Here is a 24,645-nt window from a genome sequence, read left to right as displayed (position 1 = left end):
CCCCACCTCGAGGTGGCTGAGGAGTCAGAGGCAAACATGTCTGCCTTGTCTCACACCTGGCGAACCATCTGGCTTGCGTAATGCGCCGTCGCGAACAACATCCTTCAGCGTAAAACCACTCAGCTAACCAATTACGGCGTCTATATATATGCACACAAACCCCGCTTGCTTGGCCTTGTTCCCCCTCCCTGGCATTGACTATCCCATAGAGCACTCAACTTCGCCCGCCCAAGAGGGCAGCGAGGCCAACAACACCATTGTCCTACCGACTTTCAATCTTATCATACCCAGTCGTCCAAATAGTCCCCTGCAACTCGATGCCTCCTATCTGGAGTCTGCGGGCTTGCTCGACGAGTCTTGCACCCAGGAGCAGAGCCACTGCGGCTTGGACTGGCAGTCCGATCCCAGCTTCCAGGACCACGAGCCTCCCCTAGGAAACCCCCAACCTATCTGGTGGCAAGATTCCCCACCAGTGCTACGAAAACGTGAGTCTTTAGAACAGCAGCTGACCCGCGCTCTGTGCCAGCACGCGCACAAAGAGTCCAAGGGATTTCTCCCCCTAGATAAGCTGCACGAGCTAGTCGTCGAGGACTCGGTGGCAGAAGCCCTCACCACCTACATTCCGGGCCTCTCCCTCGACGATGCGAGAAGTCACGCCCAGGAAATCTGCCCCAGATCCATGTGTGATCCCCTGCAGCCGTCTTTCCGCCGGATGTTTGCAATCCTCGTTATGATTCAGCAGCCGCAGGGGATCCTCACCTTTGTCAGACACAACATTGCAGACCACGACTTGCCGCTCGTCAAAGCTCGGAGTAGCACGAAGGGGGTGCACGAGCTTCGGCGAAAGACACAGCCTCATAAGGCGTTGGAGTGTCTGTGGGGGTGGTCGCCGTTTCTGGTGAATTCTTTCGAGGAGTATCAGTGGACGCTACTTTCGCCTTTCTTTTCGAGGGGGAGTAAGGGAACGGTGAGGTTCAATCCTCTTGATGACCAGACTATACTGCCTTTCGTAGAAGACTCGTCGAGAGATGCGAGCATTGAGGATGATGAGGATTTTCAGGGGGGCATGGGTCCATCTCTAGGGTCAAGATTCACCCGTCACATTATGACTTTCATGATATCTCGGTATGTAAAGATTGTCCGTGTTTTAACAAAGCTTGTCCACTGAAGCTGTTAAGAAACCTACGAGGCTGAGTCCACGTTCGCAGTGAAACGCCTCCACTCCCGCAACCGCGAGATGTTCTCCCGAGAAGTCGACGCCCTCAAGAGACTAAGCGGTTAGAAGCATATCGTCCCCCTCCTCGCCACATTCGAGTACAAGAACAGCTACCACCTGCTCTTCCCTTGGGCCAACGCTAACCTACGCCGCTACTGCTATATTGGTTAGCGAATTGGGATGGTTGGCCCTGAGCTTTACCTTGCGAGTCTTTATCACGTCCACCTCTAGCTTCTCCGCCTCCTCCCACTGGCCTTGGTTGCTATATGTCGACGCTAGGTTGGCCATGCTAGTTAGCGTCGAGGGATGGTCGAGTCCCAGGATACTATTTCTTGCTTGAACAGCCTTCTTTACCAGCACGTAGAAGGGACCAAGGGCTAGTCGCTCTTGACATCCCAGGAGCTTATCGGTTTATTCCGGAACTATATCGCCGACCTTAAGCGACTAGAGAAAAAGCATAGCCTAAATCCCGCATGCCATAGGATATGTCGCTTTGGCTTTTAAGCACTCAAATGGCTATTTAATAGTAAAGAGATTAGCTAACTTCTTGCTAGTCTTAACCGTTATAAGAAGACTATCCTGCTCGGACTCTAGATTAATTAGATATGCGTGCACTAATAGATCCCCTGTCGCTGCCGAGACTAATATGCTACTAGGGCCATACTTATTGATATTTAGGAGGGGGTTAAATAACTGGGGCGCTAATTGACCGAGGATGCCTTGATTTCCTAAAAGCCCTATCTTATAGTGCTATTTTATAACAGAACCGGGTGGCATGCCGATTGAGCCAATAGACCAAAAGATCAACCAGTTGTGGCACTTCGTGCCGCAACTGTGCCACACCTCTATCCATAAGGCCCATGACTCTGCGAGGCTTTGCCGTATCGCAGGCCCACATCCTTACAATAACGTGGTAGGTAATATTTGAGCAGATCAGGCGGGAGCAACCGCGCGCTGCCAATCTTCTATCGCTAATGAGCCAATTCTAGGCTTAGAATATACCCGAGATTATGCTTCATAGCTACGACGACGATAATATTATCCCAGATGAGATAAAAGACAGAGATAATATAGACACTGGGAGCAAAAGCGACGAGATAAGCGAATGAAGAGACTTTGAGAATAATATAAATATACTACGAGGCTACTCCCTTATTACTCTTTCGACTATGGGACTCTATGAGATATATTTACTAGTTTAGTTTTGCACTTACTCGTAGATTTCGGAATTTAGGGACCTAGCATAATAGAGTCGGCTATTCATAAAGCTAGCAGTAGACCATTTCCTATCCGGCGCGTTTAAGACGTGGGCCGCCTATCAAAGCTTTCTCCCCCACGTTAAACCCTTACTGGGGAGAAAACCGAGGGAGGAGAGTATTATCGCGAGTTAGGCTAAAGTGCTAATAAATGTATCTTAGTATATGCTGATGATAGGCGAATACTCGCGGACAGAGCTATATATCATTAGAAAGAAAAAGAAAGGGCAAATCTCCGAGAATATTTATGGCGACCCAATGGCTTGATTCAACAATGTTGTAGCCGAGTTCACATGTAGGGTTGAGCAGGCTTAGTAGTCACTCATACGATAACTGCAGGAATAGCAACAACAACACGATATTGCATTTATTGGCCTATTCTGCTGTATCACTGCGTTAGATGCTGTTTCTGTAGATAGAAAAGAGGTATCTCTGTTGAAATGAGAAGATGCAGGTTGCTTAAGTCGTCCTAAAAGTGCAGTAGGGGGAACTGTTGTTTATGTACAGGCACGATCTCTTGTAGAATGTTCCTCCTTCTTCCATCCTTTGCCACGGCCTTGGTCGCCTCACACTTGTGATCTCCAACAATCTCTTGCACAAACATGATGGCTCTTACATAACGGATGATATTTGCACCACCGATGGTGCATGTATCAAGACCCGGGCCAAATTGAGGGCTGACATAATACGCACGCCTAGGCGTGTGCCTATGGGGCCCCGCTGTTGATTGAGTGGAATTGACGTTCATGGCCATTCAAATCAATGCGGTTGACTAGCGCTAAGTGGATTGCATCCTCGGCAACCATAATTGTCGATACCCTGAGCATAGCCACCGTTGGTCCCATTTCTAAACGTCTCAGTGAAACGTAAAGCTATCCTCCTCTAGTCCGCCCTGGATGGGCATTGTTAAGGTCCACCAAGCGGAAGAGCTTGGCTTCCCTCGCTGTTACGTATACCCCTGAACCTATGGACTCCCAGATAGATAGAGCGAGCTCTATTACCAACTTGCGAATTACGCAGTTTAGTGCGTCCAGCAACAGTGAAAGAATTAATGGCGGTGATGCGGCCTTGCAGGCTAGCAGCCTAAGCCGAGGGAACCTCGAAATGACGAATGGAAAGAAACCGCAGATATGCAGAAACGGCTCTAGTGAGCTTGACCTCATAGATTAAAACCGGGAAACCCCATATCTTTGCTACCATGCTGAAAATACACTTGAATGCTCGTGGATCGCCAAGAAGATGCTTCCTAATTAGTCTGGAGTAGGCAGAGTATTGTGGCCTTCGTCCTGCACGCCAGCTTTATCGAGCGTTCGCCTCAAATGAGAAACCTCCTTTCTGAGGAGGTTATTTTCATTCCTGAATTCATCGATCCTACTCTCCATCTCTTCAGCCCGCTCTTGGGCGCCAACACTGAGTTCCTCAATGATCTTGATGACACGCCAGAGACGCATAACAACGATCAAAGACGCAACCTCCTCGATGATACCGTGCAAGACAACGTCGGTGATAAAACCTGCGACGACGATAAACGCATCAAAGCAGTGAAACCAAGATTTGAAATAACTGAGCTTATTAGCATCTGTTGTCTGTCAAAATAAGACGTATAGGCGAACCGTACTTCCAGCCGAATGCCCAAACTGAAGCAATTAATTCAACCATGAACAGACACGAGAAGACCAAGCTGACAGAGCCCAGGATGTTCAAAGCAAGGTTCCAGTCCGGGCCACTCTTTGCTTGCTCGCATTTGAATAGTTGCAGAATGAAATCTACCTAAATCAGCTGACTACTCATGATCTAGGCAGAGTATAACTTACCAGCAATCATGCCTAGAACATCAAGAGATACCAAAGTAAGAACACAGTAGTGGCCGATTTTTGAGGAGAGGAATCGCCTAGTCTTTTCTCCGGTATTCTGGATAGTCCATCGCTCACCCTCAAGTGGGTGTGAATACCAATGCTGGAGATTTAAAGACGGGAACTCCGGCTTCCTCCGGTGCCTTAAAAGCGGTTGTTCCTCATCGCTCCGGTGTCGGTATTCCCCACTGGTTGAAGACATGCGGCACTCTGGGGCTGGATTAACTGTTTCCGATGATGCAGAGTTCAATTATGACCAGGATGGCATCGATGATGGAGATGACGAAGCATTCGAGATCAGAGGCATAAAAAACAGAGTGCTGACGCGGCTGCCAAAGATAGGGAGAAATCAAGGACCAAGATTGAGCCTGGCTCCGAGCCAAGGCCGCAAGGTCGACATAGCCCCACCTTTTGCTTTTGGGGAGAAGAGCCTACCGCGCCCTTTATAGAGGCACGGTCCCGTGGCGTTGACCATCGACCGCTCACAATGTCCCCCGTCCAGCTAAAACCTCCCGAAGCCCTGGAGTGAGCTTGTCTCGGCCTGGCAGCAACGCAAAAGGAGAGTCGGATGCCGAAGGCTCTGCGAGCTGGGGTGTACTGTTGTCAAGCTCAAGGGTTGCTCAAACTAGGTTGTCTTCGACTGACAACACGTAATGAAGTGATTCAGCAGCTCGAGAAAGCATAACAAACTCGAAAGAGACGATAGCCCAATTGAAAACGGTCAGTGACAAGCGCCTGTGGTCCCAAGTTGAAACAACTGGAGTACCCCGGCTATCCAGTGCCGAGCTTAGCGGATGGTGTCAGCTAGAATCCCTAAACCCTAAGCGGCTAAGTTCGTTAGCGTCTCCCCAGCTGAAGCCAGGATGCGACGCCATCCTCCGCACGTGTCCCATGCCAAGTTCATCACCAGCGCATTTGTTAAGGTGAGAACAACCTTCAAACATCGAGTGGTCCCTTCTATTCCTCACCTTGCCTCCTCTTCCATTTTTCGGACTGCGAGACTTGAAATTATCCTTCTTGGTCTTCGACGAGGTTGCCAACCGGGATGAGACAAGATGGACGCCACAGATTTGGGTGAAAACATCGATCAAGAAGCCCAAGTCATCGAGAGTGTTGCCTCTCGTAGGAAAAGATTTCAAAATGACAATGCTCATGAAGAACCCAGGTAAGCCACAAGGACCAAGAACAAGCATCCCCAAGACGATGTCTCAGTCGTTAAGCGAGCGCTAACACGGTGCCGTTTCTCTATATCGTAGCCGTTGGTGGTTCCTCTCATTGGTGTTCCCCATGATCGCAGGGACTCTCGGCCCTGTGGCTTCATCGTTTAGTATCTGTGCTCTAGTCCAGCCATGGCGACAGCAACTCGTTCCCGGGGGAGATATCAAGGAGGCCCCTTTCGTCAGTAACCCGTGGTGGTACGTACCCTGCAATTACTCCGATCAATGCCTAGCCCGCTTCTTCTCTGATGCATGTTACTATAGGTTGACGACTGCTAATGCCATCCAGCTTGCTATCGCCATCACCTCGAATTTCTTTCTACTCTTCAACATGGCAGGACGAGTGCGCTTTAGTCTGGCACAACCAATCACCATTATCGGATGGTACTAGACAAGAACTGTATACAATCGGTGCATACTGCTAATATAACATCAACAGGTACATCTCAGCTATTTGCCGCATTTCCCTAAGCGCCACTGCCGCTGGGCCACTTCTCAAAGACATCAAGTTCCCCAAAGACGAGCTCGTATGGTCCCAGGCATTTTACTATGGCATATGGGCGGCCATCCTTTACTTCTTCGATGCTTCTCTTATGGCTGTGACCTTCTGGGGTGCATTATCCGGCCACTACCGGAAAGACTTTATGCTAACCTTTAGTCAACGCACTCTGATGTTGCAGACCATCACGTTCCTTCTATACCTCCTCATTGGCGCCCGTGTTTTCTCTAAAGTCGAAGACTGGAACTATCTCGATGCCGTGTACTGGGCAGACGTTACTCTCTTTACCATCGGCTTCGGTGACTACGCCCCAAAGACTACTCTTGGAAGAGCTCTCCTGATCCCATACGCCCTCTTTGGTATTATCAGCCTTGGTTTGGTCATCGACTCAGTCATGAACCTTGTCCTCGAGCGTGGAAGACGCCGCTTCCAAGCCCGGATAGAGGAGAAGACACGACGCAAGATGGTCCAGACCATAACACGAAAGGGGGACGATGGTATCCTCAAGCCCATCCGCGAAAGGTCTGAAATATCTCGCACACAGTCAGATAAAATCCCAGCAACCGAGTTTGAACGCCGCAGGGCCGAGTTTGCCCTAATGCGCAAGATACAACACCAATCTGCATCTCGCAGAAGATGGATGGCCATGGCCAGCTCTACTTGCTCATGGCTCGTTCTATGGCTAGTGGGTGCGGCTATCTTTGAGAGGACCGAGAAGCCCTATCAAAACTGGTCGTACTTTGACTCTTTCTACTTCTGCTTTGAGGCCTGGACTACCATTGGATATGGTGACCTCACCCCTACGTCTAATGCAGGCAAATCTTTCTTTGTCTTTTGGTCTCTCTTAGCCTTGCCCACGATGACGGTACTTATCTCACATGCCAGTGATACTGTGGTCAAGCTTATCCGAAATGGTACGGTTGAAGTAGGAAATGTCACGATCCTGCCAGGCGACGAAGGCTTTATCGGTAATATGAAGCATATTATCAGCAAGATTACATTTGGCAAGGCCTTCCCAGGCCATCTGGACTCTGCATCTCCGGAGCTAGAGGCGTCCTCGAAGAGCACCGACCAACGATTAGACAAGATCATGACCGAGCCCAATGAACAAGCCCTACAGGGCGATAACAGAGGCCATCCCGGTACCTGCAGAGTCCGACAGTCGCCCTCCCAGGTCCGCAATCACTGCGATGGGCTTCCCACGGGCGCTGACTTCCACTTCGTTCTTATCTCTGAGATCCAGGTCATCGCCAGCCACCTCAAAGAATCCAAGCCGCATCGCTACACTTTCGACCAATGGGCTTGGTACCTCAAGCTCATCGGCGAAGATGAACACAACCCACAGACACACTGCAAAGCCAAGCCGAAGGGAAAACACCAAGATCCTAACGGTGAGGGCTCAGATAAGGATCTGGCGTGGTCGTGGGTAGGGAATCGCAGTCCTTTGATAAGCAGCCAGGAAGAGACCGAGTGGATTCTGGCCAGTCTGATGGATAGGCTCCGGGAGTCGTTATCGGCAGAGAGGAGACGGCAGCTGGGGAGCGGTGCCAGGGTGGCGCATCAGGAGGCGCAGGAGGTGTATGACTTCGATGGAGGTGGTGGCAAGGAGAAACGAGCCTGATATCCAGGTTTCGAATTAGTCATTTACACAACATCGATTCAGATCATGCATGTTTCACGCTATGGTTTGCTTCGTATCTGAATGGGATTAGTTTGGATTAGGTTGACATGATAGGGCAGGGCGTTCGAGGAAGCCAGCAAGTCGAACGATGTACACAATCCTACATATCCTTTGACTCGAAATCCAAAGCAAAATGGTTTTCTAAAAGCTGACTGAGTGTCTAGCTTAGTTCCAAGGTAGCCATATACAGGTACCACTTTAGTACCTAGTAGTAGTAGCACAGCCTGTATAGCATGCTTCTATAGCAATTCCGTCTTGATAATACCATAATGGTTGTCGTCTTCATGCCGAAGTTGTGGCAATCAGCGCGTGCAATGCGCTTCTAACTGGGTTTTTTTCGGTGAGAATTGTACAAGGAAACAACGAGCCCCCGCTCAGAGTCAAACAACTCGAGGAAGTTCGCCCCCACTTCGGTAAGCCTTAGGTGTGGATTCCCGGGTCGAGGCAAGTACCGAGTACTGAAATTCAAATGAAGTGCGGGGTACGGCACCCTCAAAAGTAGATAGATGGTTGGTTGCCTTGCCAGGATTTCTCACCCAAGGGAAGTTATGGATTCTTTAGCCCAGCGTGCCTCAACTTACGCGTGCGCCGACGAAGAAACTCTATCCTCAAATCTCGGCTGATTGGAGGTGGAAAGTTCCGCGCCCTTGGTGAACAGATTGGCAGTGTCCTCCTGGGCCAGTTACCCGCTCACGGAGGATTGGCGCTGTTGTGTGTAACGACACGAAGTAGCCCCTGTCACCATCGGGAGATGTGGGATGACAGCATCGGCCAATGCTAATTCACCGTCGGCGTCTACATCGCATCGTCTTAAAAAGGTATCTCGTGGGCCCGACCTACACTTGGTCATAATGACGAACTTGGACATTTATCAACTCGCTTTGCGCGCCTATGCCGGCCTCACCTCCCTTCATCTCCCACTACGAGCCCCCGAATATCTCAACCCATGGCGAGCCCAGAAAAGCAGCAAAATGGGTCCCCGAGCCAGGCTGCGGAGAAGCAGGAACCCGCCGCTGCCCATGACGATGCGGAGGAACTTCCGAAGCCAAAGCCCACCACATTGAGACGCCTCATGGACAAGGTCGGGCTAAATGCTGCCACCTTGGTCCTGATGTTCAAGTCAGAAGTCAATGCGCATTCTTTTACTTCTTCCGGGACTTTCTATACTAATATATTCTTGCTCTGCGCAGAGGCTCCATCCCTCCTATCATTGGCATATCGATGTACCAATCGACACGAATATCCTCTTACTTCACGACGATGGGATATTTAATCCCGGTAATCTCCGTCCTTGCCGTCGCGATTCTGCCGCGCGACAGATTTATCCAGAACCTCATTTTGGACCTCCTTGCCATCTGCGTTGGCTCAGCCATGTCTCTCCTCGTCCTCTGGTCCTCCATCCAAGCACGTATTCATACCTCCCCTCCCACATCCCAGGCTACCACGGTAGCCCCACCACCGTATAATTCGTCTCAGTCAGCCGTCTGCGCAGTATGGCTCTTCGCGAATATCTGGTTCGCAAACCTTGTGCGGGCGAAGCTGCCTAGCTTCAGCCTGCCTGTGATCATCTATAGTATCTTGATCAACAATAGCACGACCTCCGGGCCCAAGCTTGCCACGACTAAAGCAGCGGAGGCCTTCGTCAAAGAGCAGCTTCTAGCGATGCTATTTGGAATGGCACTAGCGACAGGTGTGTCGCTCTTCATCTTCCCTTCTAGTAGTCGCATGGTAGTGATCGGGGAGTTGAGAGGCCTCATTTGCCTGCTCAGAAAGGTAGTTGGTCTACAAAAGGAATATCTGGCGACCTTAGCAAGAGACGACAATTTTGATATCGAAACGAGGAATACCGAAGAGCGAGAAGTCTCGCAGGACAAGAAGAAGCTGAAGTCGAAGAAGTCGGAGAAGGTGAAGGATGAGGGTATGGCCAAGGAGGGGAAAGCAGCCAAGCGTCTAACAGAGACAATCCACACAATAAGAGTCTTGACGGGCAAGGTCCATGACAATATGGCATTTGCGAAGAGAGATATGGCTTGGGGAAAGCTTGACGCGAAAGATCTCGGCGAGACGTTCACACTAATTCGAAACGTCACGATTTCAATGCAAGTTTGCTATCCCCCAATTCTTGGCAGAAACGCGGCTGACTTCCAGTAGAGTGGCGATAAATTCACTTGTAGATATCTTCCACCGAGTCGCCGAACGTCGAAGGCGGAATGTCGTTGAGGACACACTGGCTGAGATCGCGGCGGAAGAAAATTGGGAGAAACAAGTGTGGAATGATGTCATGAAACAATTGCACACGCCATTCCAGACCCTTGTGGAAGCAATCGACCAAGGACTCGAACATACTGGCATCTGCTTGGAGATTCTCCCGAAACCAAAGGTAACCAGGAAGTCAACGAGCAGCGTATCGGACGATGTCGAGGCCCACGGAGACGCGGTGAACCCAGGCGACCAATGGTTTGGTAGCCTTGTGGATAAGAAAGTCCAGGAATTCTATTCTCAGAATGGAGATATTCCTCGGGCCTGGGTTGGGGATGAAGCCAGCGACGCCATACCAAGGAACCAGACGCAACTTTACGTGACTTTATATATACAACAACTGATGCATGCGGCCGGGGAAGCCCTCCAGGACCTCGTCGCCTTCGCGGACGAGAAAGTCAAGGATGGTACAATGAAGCATAAACGCTTACTCTTCCCCACCGAACGGCGGCTATGGAAGTGGTTGGCGAGTGTCTTCAAAGAACAGGACTCGAGCGTAAAGCAGAACCAGGATATCCTAGAGACGAACAACGTTAATTACGGAGATAGCTTTAACCCTAAGAAGGATCTAGAGCATCTTCCTGCCACCAATATCTGGCAGCATTTTGGGAACGGGCTTCGTAGGATCCCGTTAGCCTTGGGATCTAAGGAGTCAGTCTTCGGCTTTCGAGTTGCCGCTGCTACAATAACAGTCGGTATACTGGCATTCTTGGAGCAAACCCAACAATTCTTTCAAGATCAGAGGCTAGATTGGGCAATGATTACTATCGCTCTGGGAATGACGATTAGTAAGTCCCTGCTGCCCTTGGAGTTTGACTTGGACAATTACTCACTCTCAACAGCTTCTGGCCAGTCGATTTTCGGCTTTTTCTGTCGAGTCGGGGGTACGTGTCTAGGCATGATCTTCTCACTGGTTATCTGGTATATCGTCGACCAGAAGACCCCCGGCGTTATTGTTTTCCTATGGTTTTTTATCTTCATTGAGTATTACTTTTTCAAATTTCCCCGGTTTCTTACAGCCGTTATGATTACCATTATTACTCAGATTATTATTATCGGTTACGAGTTGCAGGTAAGACAGCTTGGCGAAGCGGTAGCAATTGAGTCAGGACAGCCATACTATCCGTAAGCCCTACCTGTCCTTTCCCTTTTATCTAGGTCGTCACAGGCTAATATAATGGGTGTAGAACCTATCTCCTGGCTCCGTATCGGCTCGCTGTTGTCGCGTCAGGCAGTCTGATTGCGTTCTTCTGGACAATTTTCCCTTCTCCTCTAACCGATCGGACTTGGCTTCGACAGGATTTGTCCGCGACCATATACCTTCTCGCTCAATATTTCAGCGTCATACTTTCGACTATGCAATCGCAGCTTGAAGGGACAGCAGGCGATATCGAGTCAGAAACATCGCCTGCTTACCACCTTTTAAAAGCTCGGCGTAAGATTTTCGGCAAGGTTATGCGTCTCATGTCCTCTATTGAGTCTCACGTCGTGTGGCAGCGGTGGGAGCCCAACCTAGGCGGTCGCTTTCCCGTTGAGACCTACCAAGAGATCGTCAAGCGTAGCGGGCGTATCATGAGCTATCTAACGCTTATGAGCTATGCCTTAACACATCCGCCGCGAACGCATAAGACGGCGGACCCCGACGATGGGCAAGCTGGTTCATCAAATGCTGCCGCAGATGCGCAAGATAATAGTTGGTGGCAGGCGCTCACAGAGGTCCTCTCGGGAGTAGAACCGACGAACCATACTTTCCTGTCGACATTGACCTTATTGTCAAACTCGATGCTTGCAGGCCAGAGCTTGCCACCCTTCTTGCTTCTTCCTCAACCTTACGAGATGATGCCGAGACTAATTCGGCTGCCTAAAGACGACAGGGCCACTGAATCAGATCAAGGGGACAATCCATCACTTCCCCATCGGGACTTCTCACGTGGACGCGGAAACTCGGGACTGACTACCATCGATTTGCGCCAGGAGGCCCCAGATCACGTCGCGGAGAAACGCACCAGACGTGACCCACAACCCCAGAGCAAACAAGCAGATGTGGCCTTCCCCGGGGACACCAAATCCCTGGACGCACCCTTGGAGCTGCGTGGCTACGCAGAATTCGTCGCGACGCAGGTGTGCAGCACGCTGGTATGCGACGACCTTGAGGGGTTGGTGCGGGCGGTGAGCGGGCTTGTAGGCGTCGTGGACTTCAGCTTCCGCGTGGGCGTGGGCGATAGGGATAGCAAGGTCAGCGATTTGGTTGAAAAGCCGCTGGCCCAGCGGAGGACGACTCGGCTTGTTGCCGCGATCAGTAAGAAGGCGATTTGAGGCGAGGAGCCTTTCTACTCATATTGAAATTGCCAGACCGCCCGAATCTGACCTTTTTGAGAGTGACTAGTGGCAAGTGAAAGGATTGTAAACTATCTTAGTCAAAACTGTTATACATACCATTAAAAGAAGCGTCTCGAGGACATCAAGAATGACGGATTTTCGTCCTTGTTACCCAGGACATAAACAGGGCCCCAGGTGCCAAATATGGCCGCCATGCAGGCTCGTAATCAACGGACGACGCCGTCCATAGTGGCTATGATGAACACTTTGAGCCGGAAGCCGGTGGTGCTCAGGTTAGCAGAGGGGCATTACCGTCGCTCGGCCTATCTCCTAAGTGCATGTTGCCCTCCAAAGATGTTACTTTTCGGCTATTGAACCAATGAGAGGTCTCACTTAGGGCAGTACCTTATTCTCTTCTATCTTTTGGGGAAGAAGAAAGTATCTTACTCATAGGTTCTTAACAGTCAGGTGCTCAATAGTCCCCGAAATCCTGGGCTAACTGTTAAGCTTCTAACACTGGAGCGGAGTACCTTTTCGGAGGGCAACACGCACTTAGGAGATGATGGAAGACCCGTCGCGAGAACGGTGCGACCTAGTGCATCTCCTTGACTACGCGGGGGCTACCATCGCGTACCAGATAGGGGCTTAATCCAATAAAAATGCCGCAAATAAAAAGTATTTCTTTTCCTACCTATTTTCTATGGTAATATAAGTTAAAGTAATACGCCGAGCTATATAAAGTAATATTATATAGCCTATAGTGATACCTCGATTTTAGCGCCTCTTTCTTGCCCCAATTCCTATTAATCTTAGCTAAGGCATACTCTTATGCTTATAATCTCGTAATATTATAGTAATAGCCTAGGTAGGCATAGTAATAGCTATTCTTAGTATGCCCTCTATAAATAAGCCAATAATCTAGATAACTAAGGTTATTATAGCCTAATCTATATAGCTTCTTTTCTTTATAACCTGTAAAAGACTAAAAAATAGAAGAAATATAGTCTTCAAAGACTATAGGGTAGGTAATAGAAATAGGAGGTGAATAAGCAGTAGAATCAGTCCTTATAAATAGCTAATTAGCCAGGTAAGGAATCATAGAGCAATAAAAGTAGGGTAAATATAATATAGGGTTAAAATAAAGAAGACCAGCTTCTAATTAGTGTTCTTATTTCCTGTATTCGTTAAGGATCTAAGGAGCTATTTCTAAGAGAGGGTTTATAGCTTATATACCAAATTGCTCGGAATCTATTAGCCTGATTTGGATAAAATTTATACCATTAGATAAACCTAATTCCGGGCTTTAAAACCCTATTAGTTTTGCTAGTAACGGATAACTAGAAGTCGAGTTATGGCATAATAGAAGTTAAAACCTATAGGGTTTTAAACTAGGATATTTTAAAACCAGATAGGAAATACCCTTTGGAAGGAAACGGATTTAATGGCATTATCGGGCTTTTGATAAAGCCCTAAGTCCGAGATCACGTGACCTTCCTAAAAGGGAAATAAGTCCAGAAAAGGCAATATTGACACTCCTTTATATCTTGCTTATCTAAGCAGGTATTGCTTAGAAAAGTAAACTATAAGAGAGCGCATAAGCTATAGTATAGGGTAATAAAATCCTAGACTTATATCTTATGAGCTTATTTTTCTAGAATTTTATTTATAAAAGACCTTCTTAATAACAATAAGGTATTTTACAGGCCTAAAATAGGAATGTGGTCCTAGATATGGTCCCCGTAGGGGACCCTGGCAGGGGTATGTGATCCTAAAACTAGGCCTGCTTAGGCACCTTAGCCTAAGCTTAACCCGCCTTAGCCCAAACTCTAGGTCCCTTAGCCTAACCTTAGCACTAACTTAGCTTAGAGTGGTAGGAGCTTAGCTCTAGAAACGGAAATGGACTTTGATGTGCTTGAGTTTCGTCTCCGAGTTATATAGTATTTCCTAGGATGGAATGGTGTGACGCAGTTTTCGGCGAGTAGGGAGACCAAGAGAAAAGACCTGTCGGCTGATGACTGCTACTTTGAGTTGAGCAGCTCTAGAGACACGGGCAATATTTGCAGCAAAGTCAAGCCTGCTGTTCTGAGGGTGAGTCCATGAACTGTAGCCAAGGCCTTGTTCTAATATTTACCCTCAGTGGATGGCATTTCTGCATCAGCACTGGGCTTGCTCGCCCTTCTTCCACGACTTTCTCGGTCTCATCGAGAGCAGCATGCTCGTGGTTGAGACGAACGGCCAAAGACCCGTCCGCAGAATCACTGCGGCAGACGTCAAGCAGAGGATGGTTAGCTTTTACAACCGCTCGGGCTCCGAGGCGGCGTACTTGTCTGGGGCAAACCCGCTGAATGACATCCTGGCTTCGACGATACATCACCTAGGGAATTGCCATTCTGAAGAGGCCCCGAGGTGGGCCGTTCAAGCCAAGGCAAACACAACCGACATGCCTGCCTCTTGGGAATTGGCAAGGAGCTGGCCTAACTCGAAGACAAAGCGGAGGCATTTGAGCAGCAACACTGGCGACGGAAAGGACGGCATTTCATCACCACTTATGAGACGCCATACTAACCCGGTCTATCTGAGTGATGTAGTCATAAGTGATACATCAGCTTCCACGAGTGACCTGAACAAGCAGAACATCAGCACGACACAGACGATTCAGGAGACGGGACTAGCACATGTCCGTCGGTTCGCTTGCCCCTTCTTCAAGATGAATCCTCACAAGCATGGCAAGACTTGTTCGCGGGGATGGGAGCACATTCATAGGTTGAAGTAAGTTGGCAACATCCACAGGGTTACTGAGAACAGGCTGCTGACGATTCATTATAGAGAGCATCTATTTCGGAAGCACACTCTTCCAGACCATAGATGCACCCGCTGCCTATCTCACTTCAAAGACAATGCCGAGCTTGAAGCGCACGCTCGCTCCGTCACGCCCTGTGCGTTAAGAGAGCCTTCGGATTCCGATAACATCACTCCCGAACAGGAGCGACTTCTGAGGAAACGACCTCGGAGAGAGACCATGTCGCACGACGCGGATTGTGAGCGTTGGCGCAAGATATTCAGCATTTTGTTTCCGGATACAGACCAAGGGGACATTTCTCCATGCAAGCACTATGGCCGCGTGCTGTGTGACTTAAGCTGACCATGTCCGGACAGACAATGACTATAGTCTTCCATCATCGACGACGGTAGAATACTCCGAGACTATCGATGACTATAGCAAGTTCCTCGATGGGGGCATCCCGTCCCACGTGCAGACTGAGCTGCAGGCTACGATAAGTAGAGAGCTAGGGGTTAGCGAGGTTGACGGGAGGAAGATTGTGGACATAATCCCGATGTTGCAGCAAACGCTGCTGCAGTCGTTTCAGAACTACAAAGGAGGGCTATCACAGGGTTAACCGGTGGGGTTAAGTTACAATAAAAGAGGATTGATATTTAGACCTTGAGCTACTTATCGCTGCACTGTGTCCTAGGATCCGAACCGCCGCGCTTCGGAGGTCGACCGCCGGCTGAACGGGCCGTGATTGGCCAGATGGAGCCAGGACGACCGTCGCAAATGTTTCCATGCATCGGCGAGTATCCCGCGTGGAGACTAAAGTAAGAGTGTGGGATAAGGAAACTTGATTTCTTATTTCTTATGAAGGGCATACCAACTGATGAATACAAGCTGCGTTAAGGGTCTGGGTTAAGGTGCCCAGCAACCAGTAATGGGAGCAACATAAGCGAGGCTAGGCTTTACGCTTTGTATGCATAGTAACGTCGACTAGGTGTAATCATTGGCCACAGCAGTCATGGTTGGGGGGTATAAGACACGTCAATCAGCATGCTCCCTAGAGCATAAGAGACATTGAAGCAACCATATTTGACATTCTAAAGTACCGTACCATAGAATAAGCTTATTCAAAATCTTTTCTTTTACAAGCCCTCAATCACCCTGGGCAACAAAAGGTCGTTAAACCACCAAAGATGAGTTTGGAAGTTGGCAACCCAGGCTCCGCCAGTCCACCAGGTTGACCGCAGACCCTGCAAGGCATACAGATCCTGGATGAAGCCCTTTCTCATTTCTTCGGCCGAGGTGTGCATATGCATGGGACCATGCTGCGCGTAAGCAACAAACTTGATCTTGGCTGAATCAGACGCTTCAACTGCGCCGCTTTTAACAAGGGTGTCAAAGTTTTTCTGGACCAGTTTCTTCGCGTCATTGCCATCGAAGTTTCGGTCGCCAATGACCATGATCCGGAAAAGTTCCTCGGATGCGCCGGTTCCAATCCATTCGAAGCGCGCGAGGAAAGGAAGGTTGGGGAAGGCGAGGAAGTTGCTAGGAGCTGCCGCCTCGGGCAAGTTGGTGAGAGAGTAGTTCTTGGGTAGCGATGGATTGGAGACGATACCGGCGTAAAGGCGGGTGTAGTCAAACTTGGAGAAGACGGTGTTTTCCGCCTTGCCAAGGTCGAATGGAGCGAGGTTGCTCTTAGTGGGCTCAATGGACAATAACAAGCGCTTGGCCTTGATCTTGATGAGCCTGCCCGATGATGTCTTGACAGTGAGTTGAACGCCGTTTTTAGTTCTCTTAGAATTGACAACCGTGGAAGAGTAAAGCACGTCTTTTCCTAGCTTCTTCGCAAATGCATCGTAGATATCCTGGTTGTGTTCAGAGGCTGGGGCAAAGGAAGAGATTTGGCCGAGAAACGATCGTGCCATAGGCCCGCCAAACGCTTGCATCACGACCAGCGTCATTCGACGAGTCACGTCGCCAACGCCAAGCCCAGTGGTCTGGAACAATATGGGAACAATGGCTTCAATGCCGTGCTTCTTGGCAAAGTCGCCAAAGGGAATGAGTAGGTCCTCGGGAATATCGTCGGGGGCGGGAAAGTCTCGGAAGCTTGGAAGAATCATGTTCTCATACAAGGCGCATAGTTCAGCGTACTTTACCAGGGCCGTCGATAAAGCAGCTGGGGAAGGGCCAGTATAGTCGACTTCTTTGCCGGTTCTAAAGTCCACATAGCGGGTTAATCGCGATTCTCGACTGGGGACCTTGATCTCGACTCCAAGGCGCTTTGTCACAAAGTCGGAGGCGCCATTGACATCAATGAAGGACTGGACGCCGTAGTCGTAGGCCTTGCCCGAGCTGGAGTCGACGTACGAGTCGACATGGCCTCCCTAGGATTGTTAGGCGATGATGCGTGGATGTTCATCAATCGGGGTCTCACCAAGATTGCTTCCTTTTCAATCAAGATGATGCTTTTCCCAAAGTCTTCTCGCAGACGGAAGGCAGCGTGAGCACCAGAACCGCCACCGCCGATGATGACGACATCCTTTTCGATGACCGAGTTGTACGCGCCGGCAGTGGCGACAGAGGCCGTTGCGAGAAGGCTTACGAGTGATCGAGCAAGCGAGGCCATGTTTACAAGCATGGAAGAATGGATAGAAGCGTAGAGAAATGGCCGAAGAAAGTCTCTGGGTCGCCGTTTTATCAATTCTCAGCCCCCTGCATACGACACGAATCAGCCGATATCTGCATATCGACGAGGGGAAAAACTCAGTCAGAGATGCATCGAGACGGGGATTGAAGATGCAGTCAGCTTGGACAAGGACCAGGGTGTGTGTGAACCCCAGAGAACATCCCCGAAATCTACTCCGTCCATAGGTACTAATCCGCGAACGCACGTTTTACTCCCATAAAGTCGCCATTGGGGAGCTACTGTTTATCTTAAACAGTTTAATAGCTAGACTTCAGAGTCCTACTAGTCGGAGTTCCCTATTTGATTGGTTGAAACCTTTTTCAACTACCGTCGTTGAGATCCGATGCCGTCTCCGCGGGAAGCCGGTGCCGATTCGATCTGCCGTCGGAGCCCCGGATCTAACCCCGCTCTCGGATCCTGGGATGGGTTGTACAGGGCGCCTAGATATAGAGCCCTGGTGCGCAACAGGATACAAGATACAACATACCAGGCTTCATTGATTTTTAGTTAGCAACATTCGCCTTCCTTGTATTGCCTTACCATGGACCCCGAAACCGTCCAAGTTGTCATCTGTGGCGGCGGTTCTGCCGGCCTTACGGCTGCCATCTGGCTGGCCCGTTTCGGCATTGACTTCAAGATCCTTGAACGACGCCCAGGACCTCTTGAGATCGGCCAAGCCGACGGTGTTCAGTGCCGCACCGTTGAAATCTTCGAGAATCTCGGTATTTCTGATGCTCTTCTGAAAGAGGCCTATCACGTCATGGAAGTGGCATTCTGGTCCCCGGACGAGCAGGGCCAACTAAAGAGGAAACATGTTGCGCCTGACACTAAGGTGGGCTTGAGTCATCAGCCCCACGTCATTCTCAACCAGGCACGGATCAACGAGATGATGCTTCAGGAGATGATTCGTCTGCGAGGGAATGGATCAAGCGGCGTCGTGTACAACTCTCAGGTTGAGAGCGTGCGCATTCTGGATAATGCTTGCGACTACCCTGTCGAGGTGGTGGCTTTGCAAAATGGGGTACCATTTCGATACCGGGCGAAATATGCAATCGTAAGGCTCTCAGCGCTTCAATCTCCACCGTAGTGCTAATTAGTCTATCTTCAGGGCTGTGACGGTGCTCATAGCACAGTCCGCAAATCACTTGGTTTCAACATGGTCGGCGACTCGAGTGACTCCGTCTGGGGCGTCATGGATGTCTTTCCAGACACAAACTTCCCTGATATTCGCAAGAAGGCCATGCTCAACAGCAACGCCGGAAATCTCATGATCATCCCCAGGGAAGGCGACGAACTCGTCCGCTTCTACATCGAGCTACCAGGCAAAACAGCTCGAGAAGTGACCGAGCAAGACCTCATCGACAAGGTTAAGCGCATTTTCTACCCCTACACGCTAGATGCCTCCTGTGTCGTGTGGTGGTCAGCATACGTCATTGGCCAGCGTATCGCAGACCACTTCACCAAGGACTTCCGCATCTTCCTCACAGGCGATGCCTGCCACACACACTCCCCCAAAGCCGGCCAGGGCATGAACGTTAGTCTCCAGGACGGCTTTAACATCGGATGGAAGATGGCCCACGTCCTGACCGGCCGAGCCCCGCCTTCAGTGCTGGAGACGTATGTCCTGGAGCGTCAGCAGACAGCACAACAGCTCATCGACTTTGACCGTTCGTTCAGCAAGCTGTTCTCCACCGAACATCAGAAGAAGAATGGAATCACGGCCGCCCATTTCCGCGACAAGTTCGTGCAGGCCGGACAGTATACTGCCGGCATGGCTACCAAGTACAGCTCGTCAGTCCTGACTTGTCCGAGTAATGACGACGGCATCCTCGCATCAGGGCTCAGTGTTGGAATGAGGTTTCCCAGCTCTCCGGCCGTGAGGCTATCTGATGCAAAGCCTGTGCATTTGAACAAGGCCCTGCCGGCGGACGGACGATGGCACCTCTTGGTCTTCTGTAGTGGAGATGAGGCAACCAACAAGTTGACACAGGTACTTATGTGAGAATAGAGTGATGTGACACCATTTGCTAACTTTTCTAGGTCGCTTCGCAACTGGAAGAAATGGTCCAGATGTTTACCCCATTTGGGGCTCCAGCAGATGAAATCATCAACCCAACCCTCGTAATAAGGGGTGAGCGGAAGAGTCTCGAGATTGAAAAACTACCAGAATTCTTCTTTCCTAAGACCGGAAGGTATATGTTGAGAAGTAAGTCATCACCGTGTCCCGACCATTTTCACCGTACTAACTCTGCCATGCCTAGATCTCCACAGAGTGTTTGTAGACGAGCAGAATCCGTATATGCTAGACTGCGGACGTGTATTTTCGACATTTGGTATCGATGCAGGTCGCGGTGCAATCATCATTGTTCGACCTGATTTATGTAAGCTCCTCCCCATACCTGCTATCTCTGCCGTGTAGTGGTGCTGACTGAGTGTAACAGATGTAGCCAAGATAAGTGGCTTGGAGGAAGTTTCTTCGACCTTTTCGTTCTTCAAAGACTGCTTGAACTGTACTGGATAACTAGGGCTTGTGGACCGTCCTTCAGGGTCTCATCAACTACACCTTTGTTACCAGGTTAGAACTCTTAGTAAAACCATGAAGATGCCGGGTGTTTCTTCCTCGCGATGCTGTCGTTCTCGGCTCAATCTCATGGTATCGGTTGTAAATATTTTCTTTGACGCAGAAGACACGAAGGCCGTTAAGGTAAGCTACCGGGGGCACAGGGTGTTTCCCATGTCCTTTGAGCGGATTACTCCGCCGAAAATAAAGCTCTACATCTGGCCATGTCCTCTGCTCAAGGCCAGCCCATCCAAGCCAGCTATGCAGTCATCTAGAGACAAGGCGTCTACGATATGAACACAAGAGTCCGTTCTATTAGTACTTAATATATTTGGTGATCTACCCCTTCAGTCCTACTCTCCGAGAAAGCTCACTCTTTTCTGTACAGGCAGTTGTATCCAGCGATGAAGAGAAGGAGGCCGAGTTGAGGAGTGAAACCGGGTCCGAGAGCGACCCTGAAGGGCTCTCTAGGGTAAAGCGAGTCAGGAGAGGCACACCAGAAGGATTTGTCAACTCCAGCCTCATTCAAGTCGGTTCAAGCAGCCCTGCCGGCGACCACTCTCATGCCACGCTAGACTCTTCGGTAGGCTATGTCGACGGCGGATACGATGGATCCATGCCGCTGGAAGAGGCGACGGTGCGGCTTGTGTCGTGCGTCTTCCGGCCCATCCTGTACTTTATTCAGATCTCAGGCCTGCTGCCGTTTGTGGTTGAATTTCGCGACGCTCGGATGAGACACACCGCGTCGATGCCTTTCTACAACGCAACGTAGTTGCTATCGATGATGGAGGCCTTTGCATGCGGCAGCGAAAGGGTGGCAGCTTCGTCCTGACCAAGAACCAGGTCGCAGCGCTGGAGGCGAAGCGGCGCTTTCAACTTGTCGAGAACTGTAAACCGGTGATATCTGACGAATGCTTCGCACAGATGGCCTGTGAGGCGATTGCTGCGAGATTGGTTGATCCGCTCAGGGAGCTGTGGCATGAAAACTAGTGTTTTAGCCCCGCAAGCTTATATCCATGATAGCTAGCATTGGATAGCGTCATAACCGTCAATGCCACACAGACCTACGTCTGTTTTCTCCAGTTTGAGATCACCGATGCCTATCTCGAACAATTTGATTCTGATTCCCTGTCGTTGTTTTTGTACGTTCGCTCAACGCCATGGTGTGACCTCAGCTCTAGAGGGGGCCGGGAACATGTTCTCTCGAACCTCTACGCTTTAATCGACTGGGCGGGAATTTAGCTTGCTCTTAGCTGTGTCAAGCGCATTACTTATCGGAAAATTGTGCCACAACTTGGCTTTCTGGCCTTCCAAGGCCTCGATGACGGCACCTCACCGGTGGTCTTGCACGATGAGGCCGGGGGGAACTTGATCAAGGGTACCGGTCTCTCTGCGTTTTAGATACTATCTACTGGCGGTCTTCTGGCTTAGCTATCCCATCGAGGGCCGGGCTTCAACTATAACAAAGAACACATTACACTGTGGTTGTACACTTTCGCCTTGATGGCCCTCAAGCCAAAGTCACCTTAATCCACTCAGGTTTACTTCTTACCCAAGCAGCTTCATCTACAGACCCTGCTCCAACACGGTGCGCAACCTGCTGTTCCACATCATCCCACTCGATGACGAGGACATGTAATTTCGGTAGCACCTTTTCCACTCGAAATTCGTCATGGACGCGAGAGACAACAATCATGCAATGGTCCCCTTCGTTGGTGCTGCTCGGGAGTGCATAGTCCGACATGCCTCCCACTTTTCTTCCCCATTGATCAGTCATCTCCCACTCATAACCTAGATCGCGTCCTTGTGACACTTTGTTCAGTCGAAGAGTCGTTGCGCTCGTCCAGAAGAGCAAACGTCCAGAATCATGAAAGTCCATGCCGCTGAAATCGTCCTCGTCGATTGATGTGGAGTGTTTCCAGTCTCTGGCCAACTCCTCATTGAGAGCACTCAGATCGAGTGGCTTGACGTGCGGAGCGAATAAATTTCGAGGCATTTGAGCACGAACTCTGCCATAAATGTCGAGTCTGTAAAACTCCAGCTCAGGCATGACCATATCCGTGGCAATTGGAAGGTTGAAAAGCCTCCCTAAACCGGCATGCTCAAAGTCCCAGCCCAGCCAGGACCAGCTTGGAAATCTCACATGATGAGATGATCCGTCACGGTTATAAACACGTTCTTCTGCCACGCGACGAGCGCAGTCGCCGCCCACCCAAGCCAGTGACTCCTCGAAACGAAGGAAAAGAAGATGACCCCAGTTGCTTTGAGCGAGTGTGTGCTTCATATAAAGCCGCCGGAGATAGCCCTGGATGGCTTTTAGGGAGTCGGATTGATTCGTTATGCTGCGCTTTGCGTACTGTGAGATTACCCTGTAAGCGTACTCAAGCCTGAAGGCTCGGCTTGGCCCTATCTCCATCAAGTCATAGCATCCGAACGACTGGTAAGAGGTGATTCTGGGCTCCCTTCGCTGCGTTGAACAAAGCTCGAGCGCGAGGCTCTCGCACCAGGTCGCCTTTTGGCATCGCCAAAAAACCTCGTCATCGGTGAACATTATCAGGCGGCGGGAAAGGAGTGATTCTTGCATGGTCCAGGCACGGCGTTTCCAAGTCGACCTCTCGTATGCTGTGCCAGTATAAAGGTGTGTGCTGCGAATCAGACGTAGAGAGGACGAAACCGAGACGATCGCTTGTTGAGGATGCCGCATCAGAGATTCTCGCACGCCAGCGATGCCCATGTCCGCATGCAAAGCGCTGACAGCAGCAATTGTGCAATACGCATTGGCATACACACAATCCATGAAAGAAAGCTGCCGCCGCTTGTCATGGTCGTCGTCCTGGATGATGCATAGAGAGTCGACCCAGAGATACTTGAATCCAATAGATTGAGCCACTTTGATGGCATCGGAGATGGTCTTGGGGACAACATCGTGTAGCAGGCAGCCAGGGTTGCGAAGCCATTGAGCTGTCCTCCGTGTGTTCGTCAAGCGGTTGTGAGCTGCTGGTCCCCACACATAGCTCAGTGCAGCATACTGACAATCTTCTGGACCATCGACGACGCAAAATTGTTCGGTATCGATGAACCTGAGCTGTGGTGGCTCATCGTCCTCATTCGCTCGCCATGCCGGCATGTGGCACGCATTCCCATGGCGCTCATGGCAGCAGGACATCCATTGACGGAGCAGATGTGGTTGATAGTACGGAGCCATTAACCGACCAGAAGGCTGCTTAGGATACGTAGGCTCCGGGGTGAAGTCACGAGTGTTGGATACATGGGGGACCGGATCACTGCATGGCTGGAGTACCAACACAGTCCTAGGGAAATAGTTGCTCTGATTGACCACACACACACTGAGCTTGTTGAAGGTGATAACATCCTCTAGGCGGCCGGGAAGTTTTGCATAGCAATCCGCGTCAATGTAGCATTGTAGTCCTTGTACATCGCGCCCTCTACAACGTCGCATGATGGCTCTGGCGATGAGCGTACAAAGGAAGCATTGGCGAGACTCGAATCTTGCTAGTACATCTTGTACCGTGCCCAAGGAAGGGCGATACTGGTCCGACCTGGCTTGCCTACAAAGCCGTGGAAAGTCGATCCTTGCGCACGTGATGCAAAGCGGCTTAAAGACGAAAGAGTCGATTCTTCTCTGGGTCATGGTTGGTAAATGGTGCGTACAGGTGGAGGCAATATGATGGTGATGTTAGGCTGGAGGTTGGGTTGAAAAATGAGGGGTAGGGTGACCAGATAAAAATCCCCAGGCCAGCAAACGCCACAATTTCAGCCTGATCACCTGCCGTAAGATTATGAAGGGTTTCGGGATTGATGCCCTCACGAGGTCCTCGTGGGTAAGGCAAGATCAGAGTTTGGGGAAAAGTCATAGGTTGTCAGCTACGCATAACTTACCCTACCTGGAATGACGGCGCTGGCTGGTCACAAAGTTGATAAAAGTGGGATAATGCTTAAATATATCTCTCACAGAGACCTATTTCCTGTAAATTGGCCCAGTTTGAGAGCTCAGCATTATACAGCGACAATGATTACCACGTCGAGTCAAGCAGTAGCTCGTCCAATGTTTTGGACACAGGCCACATAAAGGTAGAGCCACAGCGCTCCTTGGACCTCACGAGAGACTGTATTTCAGTAGTCAGGTTTTGTGTCTAAGCATCCACTGTGTTAGCATTGGGATATGATGCTATGATGTGCTGATAATGTGTTCTTTATTATAGTTGAAGCCCGGCCCTTGATGGGCTAACCGAGCTAGAAGATCGTGTCTAAGCGTCACCCTACAGCTAGCGTTTCGCATGTATTTTTACTACACAAGTAATATTG

At 50.1% G+C, this 24,645-nt stretch overlaps 7 protein-coding genes across 7 annotated transcripts; 4 read left to right on the top strand and 3 right to left on the bottom strand.

The window, feature by feature from the left end:
- Positions 1–148: 148 nt before the first annotated feature.
- Positions 149–1,810, top strand: NCS54_00894400 (Protein kinase domain-containing protein; the record flags this gene model as incomplete). Its single annotated transcript, XM_053154306.1, has 3 exons — positions 149–956; positions 1,014–1,125; positions 1,771–1,810. 3 exons carry the CDS (start codon positions 149–151, stop codon positions 1,808–1,810), a joined length of 960 nt encoding a protein of 319 aa, XP_053010281.1.
- Positions 1,811–3,722: 1,912 nt separating this feature from the next.
- On the bottom strand, positions 3,723–4,527 carry NCS54_00894300 (Voltage-gated hydrogen channel 1; the record flags this gene model as incomplete). Its single annotated transcript, XM_053154305.1, has 3 exons — positions 3,723–4,035; positions 4,091–4,238; positions 4,287–4,527. The coding sequence occupies 3 exons, from the start codon at positions 4,525–4,527 to the stop codon at positions 3,723–3,725; spliced, it is 702 nt and encodes a 233-aa protein (XP_053010280.1).
- An 853-nt stretch (positions 4,528–5,380) lies between these two features.
- On the top strand, positions 5,381–7,662 carry NCS54_00894200 (Hypothetical protein; the record flags this gene model as incomplete). The annotated part of the gene is made up of 4 exons (XM_053154304.1): positions 5,381–5,490; positions 5,582–5,740; positions 5,807–5,926; positions 5,982–7,662. The coding sequence occupies 4 exons, from the start codon at positions 5,381–5,383 to the stop codon at positions 7,660–7,662; spliced, it is 2,070 nt and encodes a 689-aa protein (XP_053010279.1).
- A 1,006-nt stretch (positions 7,663–8,668) lies between these two features.
- NCS54_00894100 (ArAE-2-N domain-containing protein) lies at positions 8,669–15,698 on the top strand (the record flags this gene model as incomplete). Its single annotated transcript, XM_053154303.1, has 9 exons — positions 8,669–8,841; positions 8,913–9,821; positions 9,874–10,769; positions 10,824–11,106; positions 11,169–12,280; positions 14,249–14,388; positions 14,438–15,069; positions 15,127–15,338; positions 15,457–15,698. The coding sequence occupies 9 exons, from the start codon at positions 8,669–8,671 to the stop codon at positions 15,696–15,698; spliced, it is 4,599 nt and encodes a 1,532-aa protein (XP_053010278.1).
- A 517-nt stretch (positions 15,699–16,215) lies between these two features.
- Positions 16,216–17,699, bottom strand: NCS54_00894000 (Hypothetical protein; the record flags this gene model as incomplete). Its single annotated transcript, XM_053154302.1, has 2 exons — positions 16,216–17,457; positions 17,508–17,699. The coding sequence occupies 2 exons, from the start codon at positions 17,697–17,699 to the stop codon at positions 16,216–16,218; spliced, it is 1,434 nt and encodes a 477-aa protein (XP_053010277.1).
- A 601-nt stretch (positions 17,700–18,300) lies between these two features.
- Positions 18,301–20,280, top strand: NCS54_00893900 (Hypothetical protein; the record flags this gene model as incomplete). Its single annotated transcript, XM_053154301.1, has 5 exons — positions 18,301–18,813; positions 18,868–19,749; positions 19,800–19,965; positions 20,021–20,140; positions 20,201–20,280. 5 exons carry the CDS (start codon positions 18,301–18,303, stop codon positions 20,278–20,280), a joined length of 1,761 nt encoding a protein of 586 aa, XP_053010276.1.
- A 1,549-nt stretch (positions 20,281–21,829) lies between these two features.
- On the bottom strand, positions 21,830–23,779 carry NCS54_00893800 (HET domain-containing protein; the record flags this gene model as incomplete). The annotated part of the gene is made up of 1 exon (XM_053154300.1): positions 21,830–23,779. One exon carries the CDS (start codon positions 23,777–23,779, stop codon positions 21,830–21,832), a length of 1,950 nt encoding a protein of 649 aa, XP_053010275.1.
- Between the last annotated feature and the right edge of the window lie 866 nt (positions 23,780–24,645).

This window comes from Fusarium falciforme, chromosome 7 (genome assembly GCF_026873545.1).
Source record: "Fusarium falciforme chromosome 7, complete sequence".
Classification (NCBI taxonomy): domain Eukaryota; kingdom Fungi; phylum Ascomycota; class Sordariomycetes; order Hypocreales; family Nectriaceae; genus Fusarium; species Fusarium falciforme.
The sequence above is the reverse complement of the archived record's forward strand: the minus strand, read 5'-3'. Positions and strand labels throughout refer to the sequence as shown.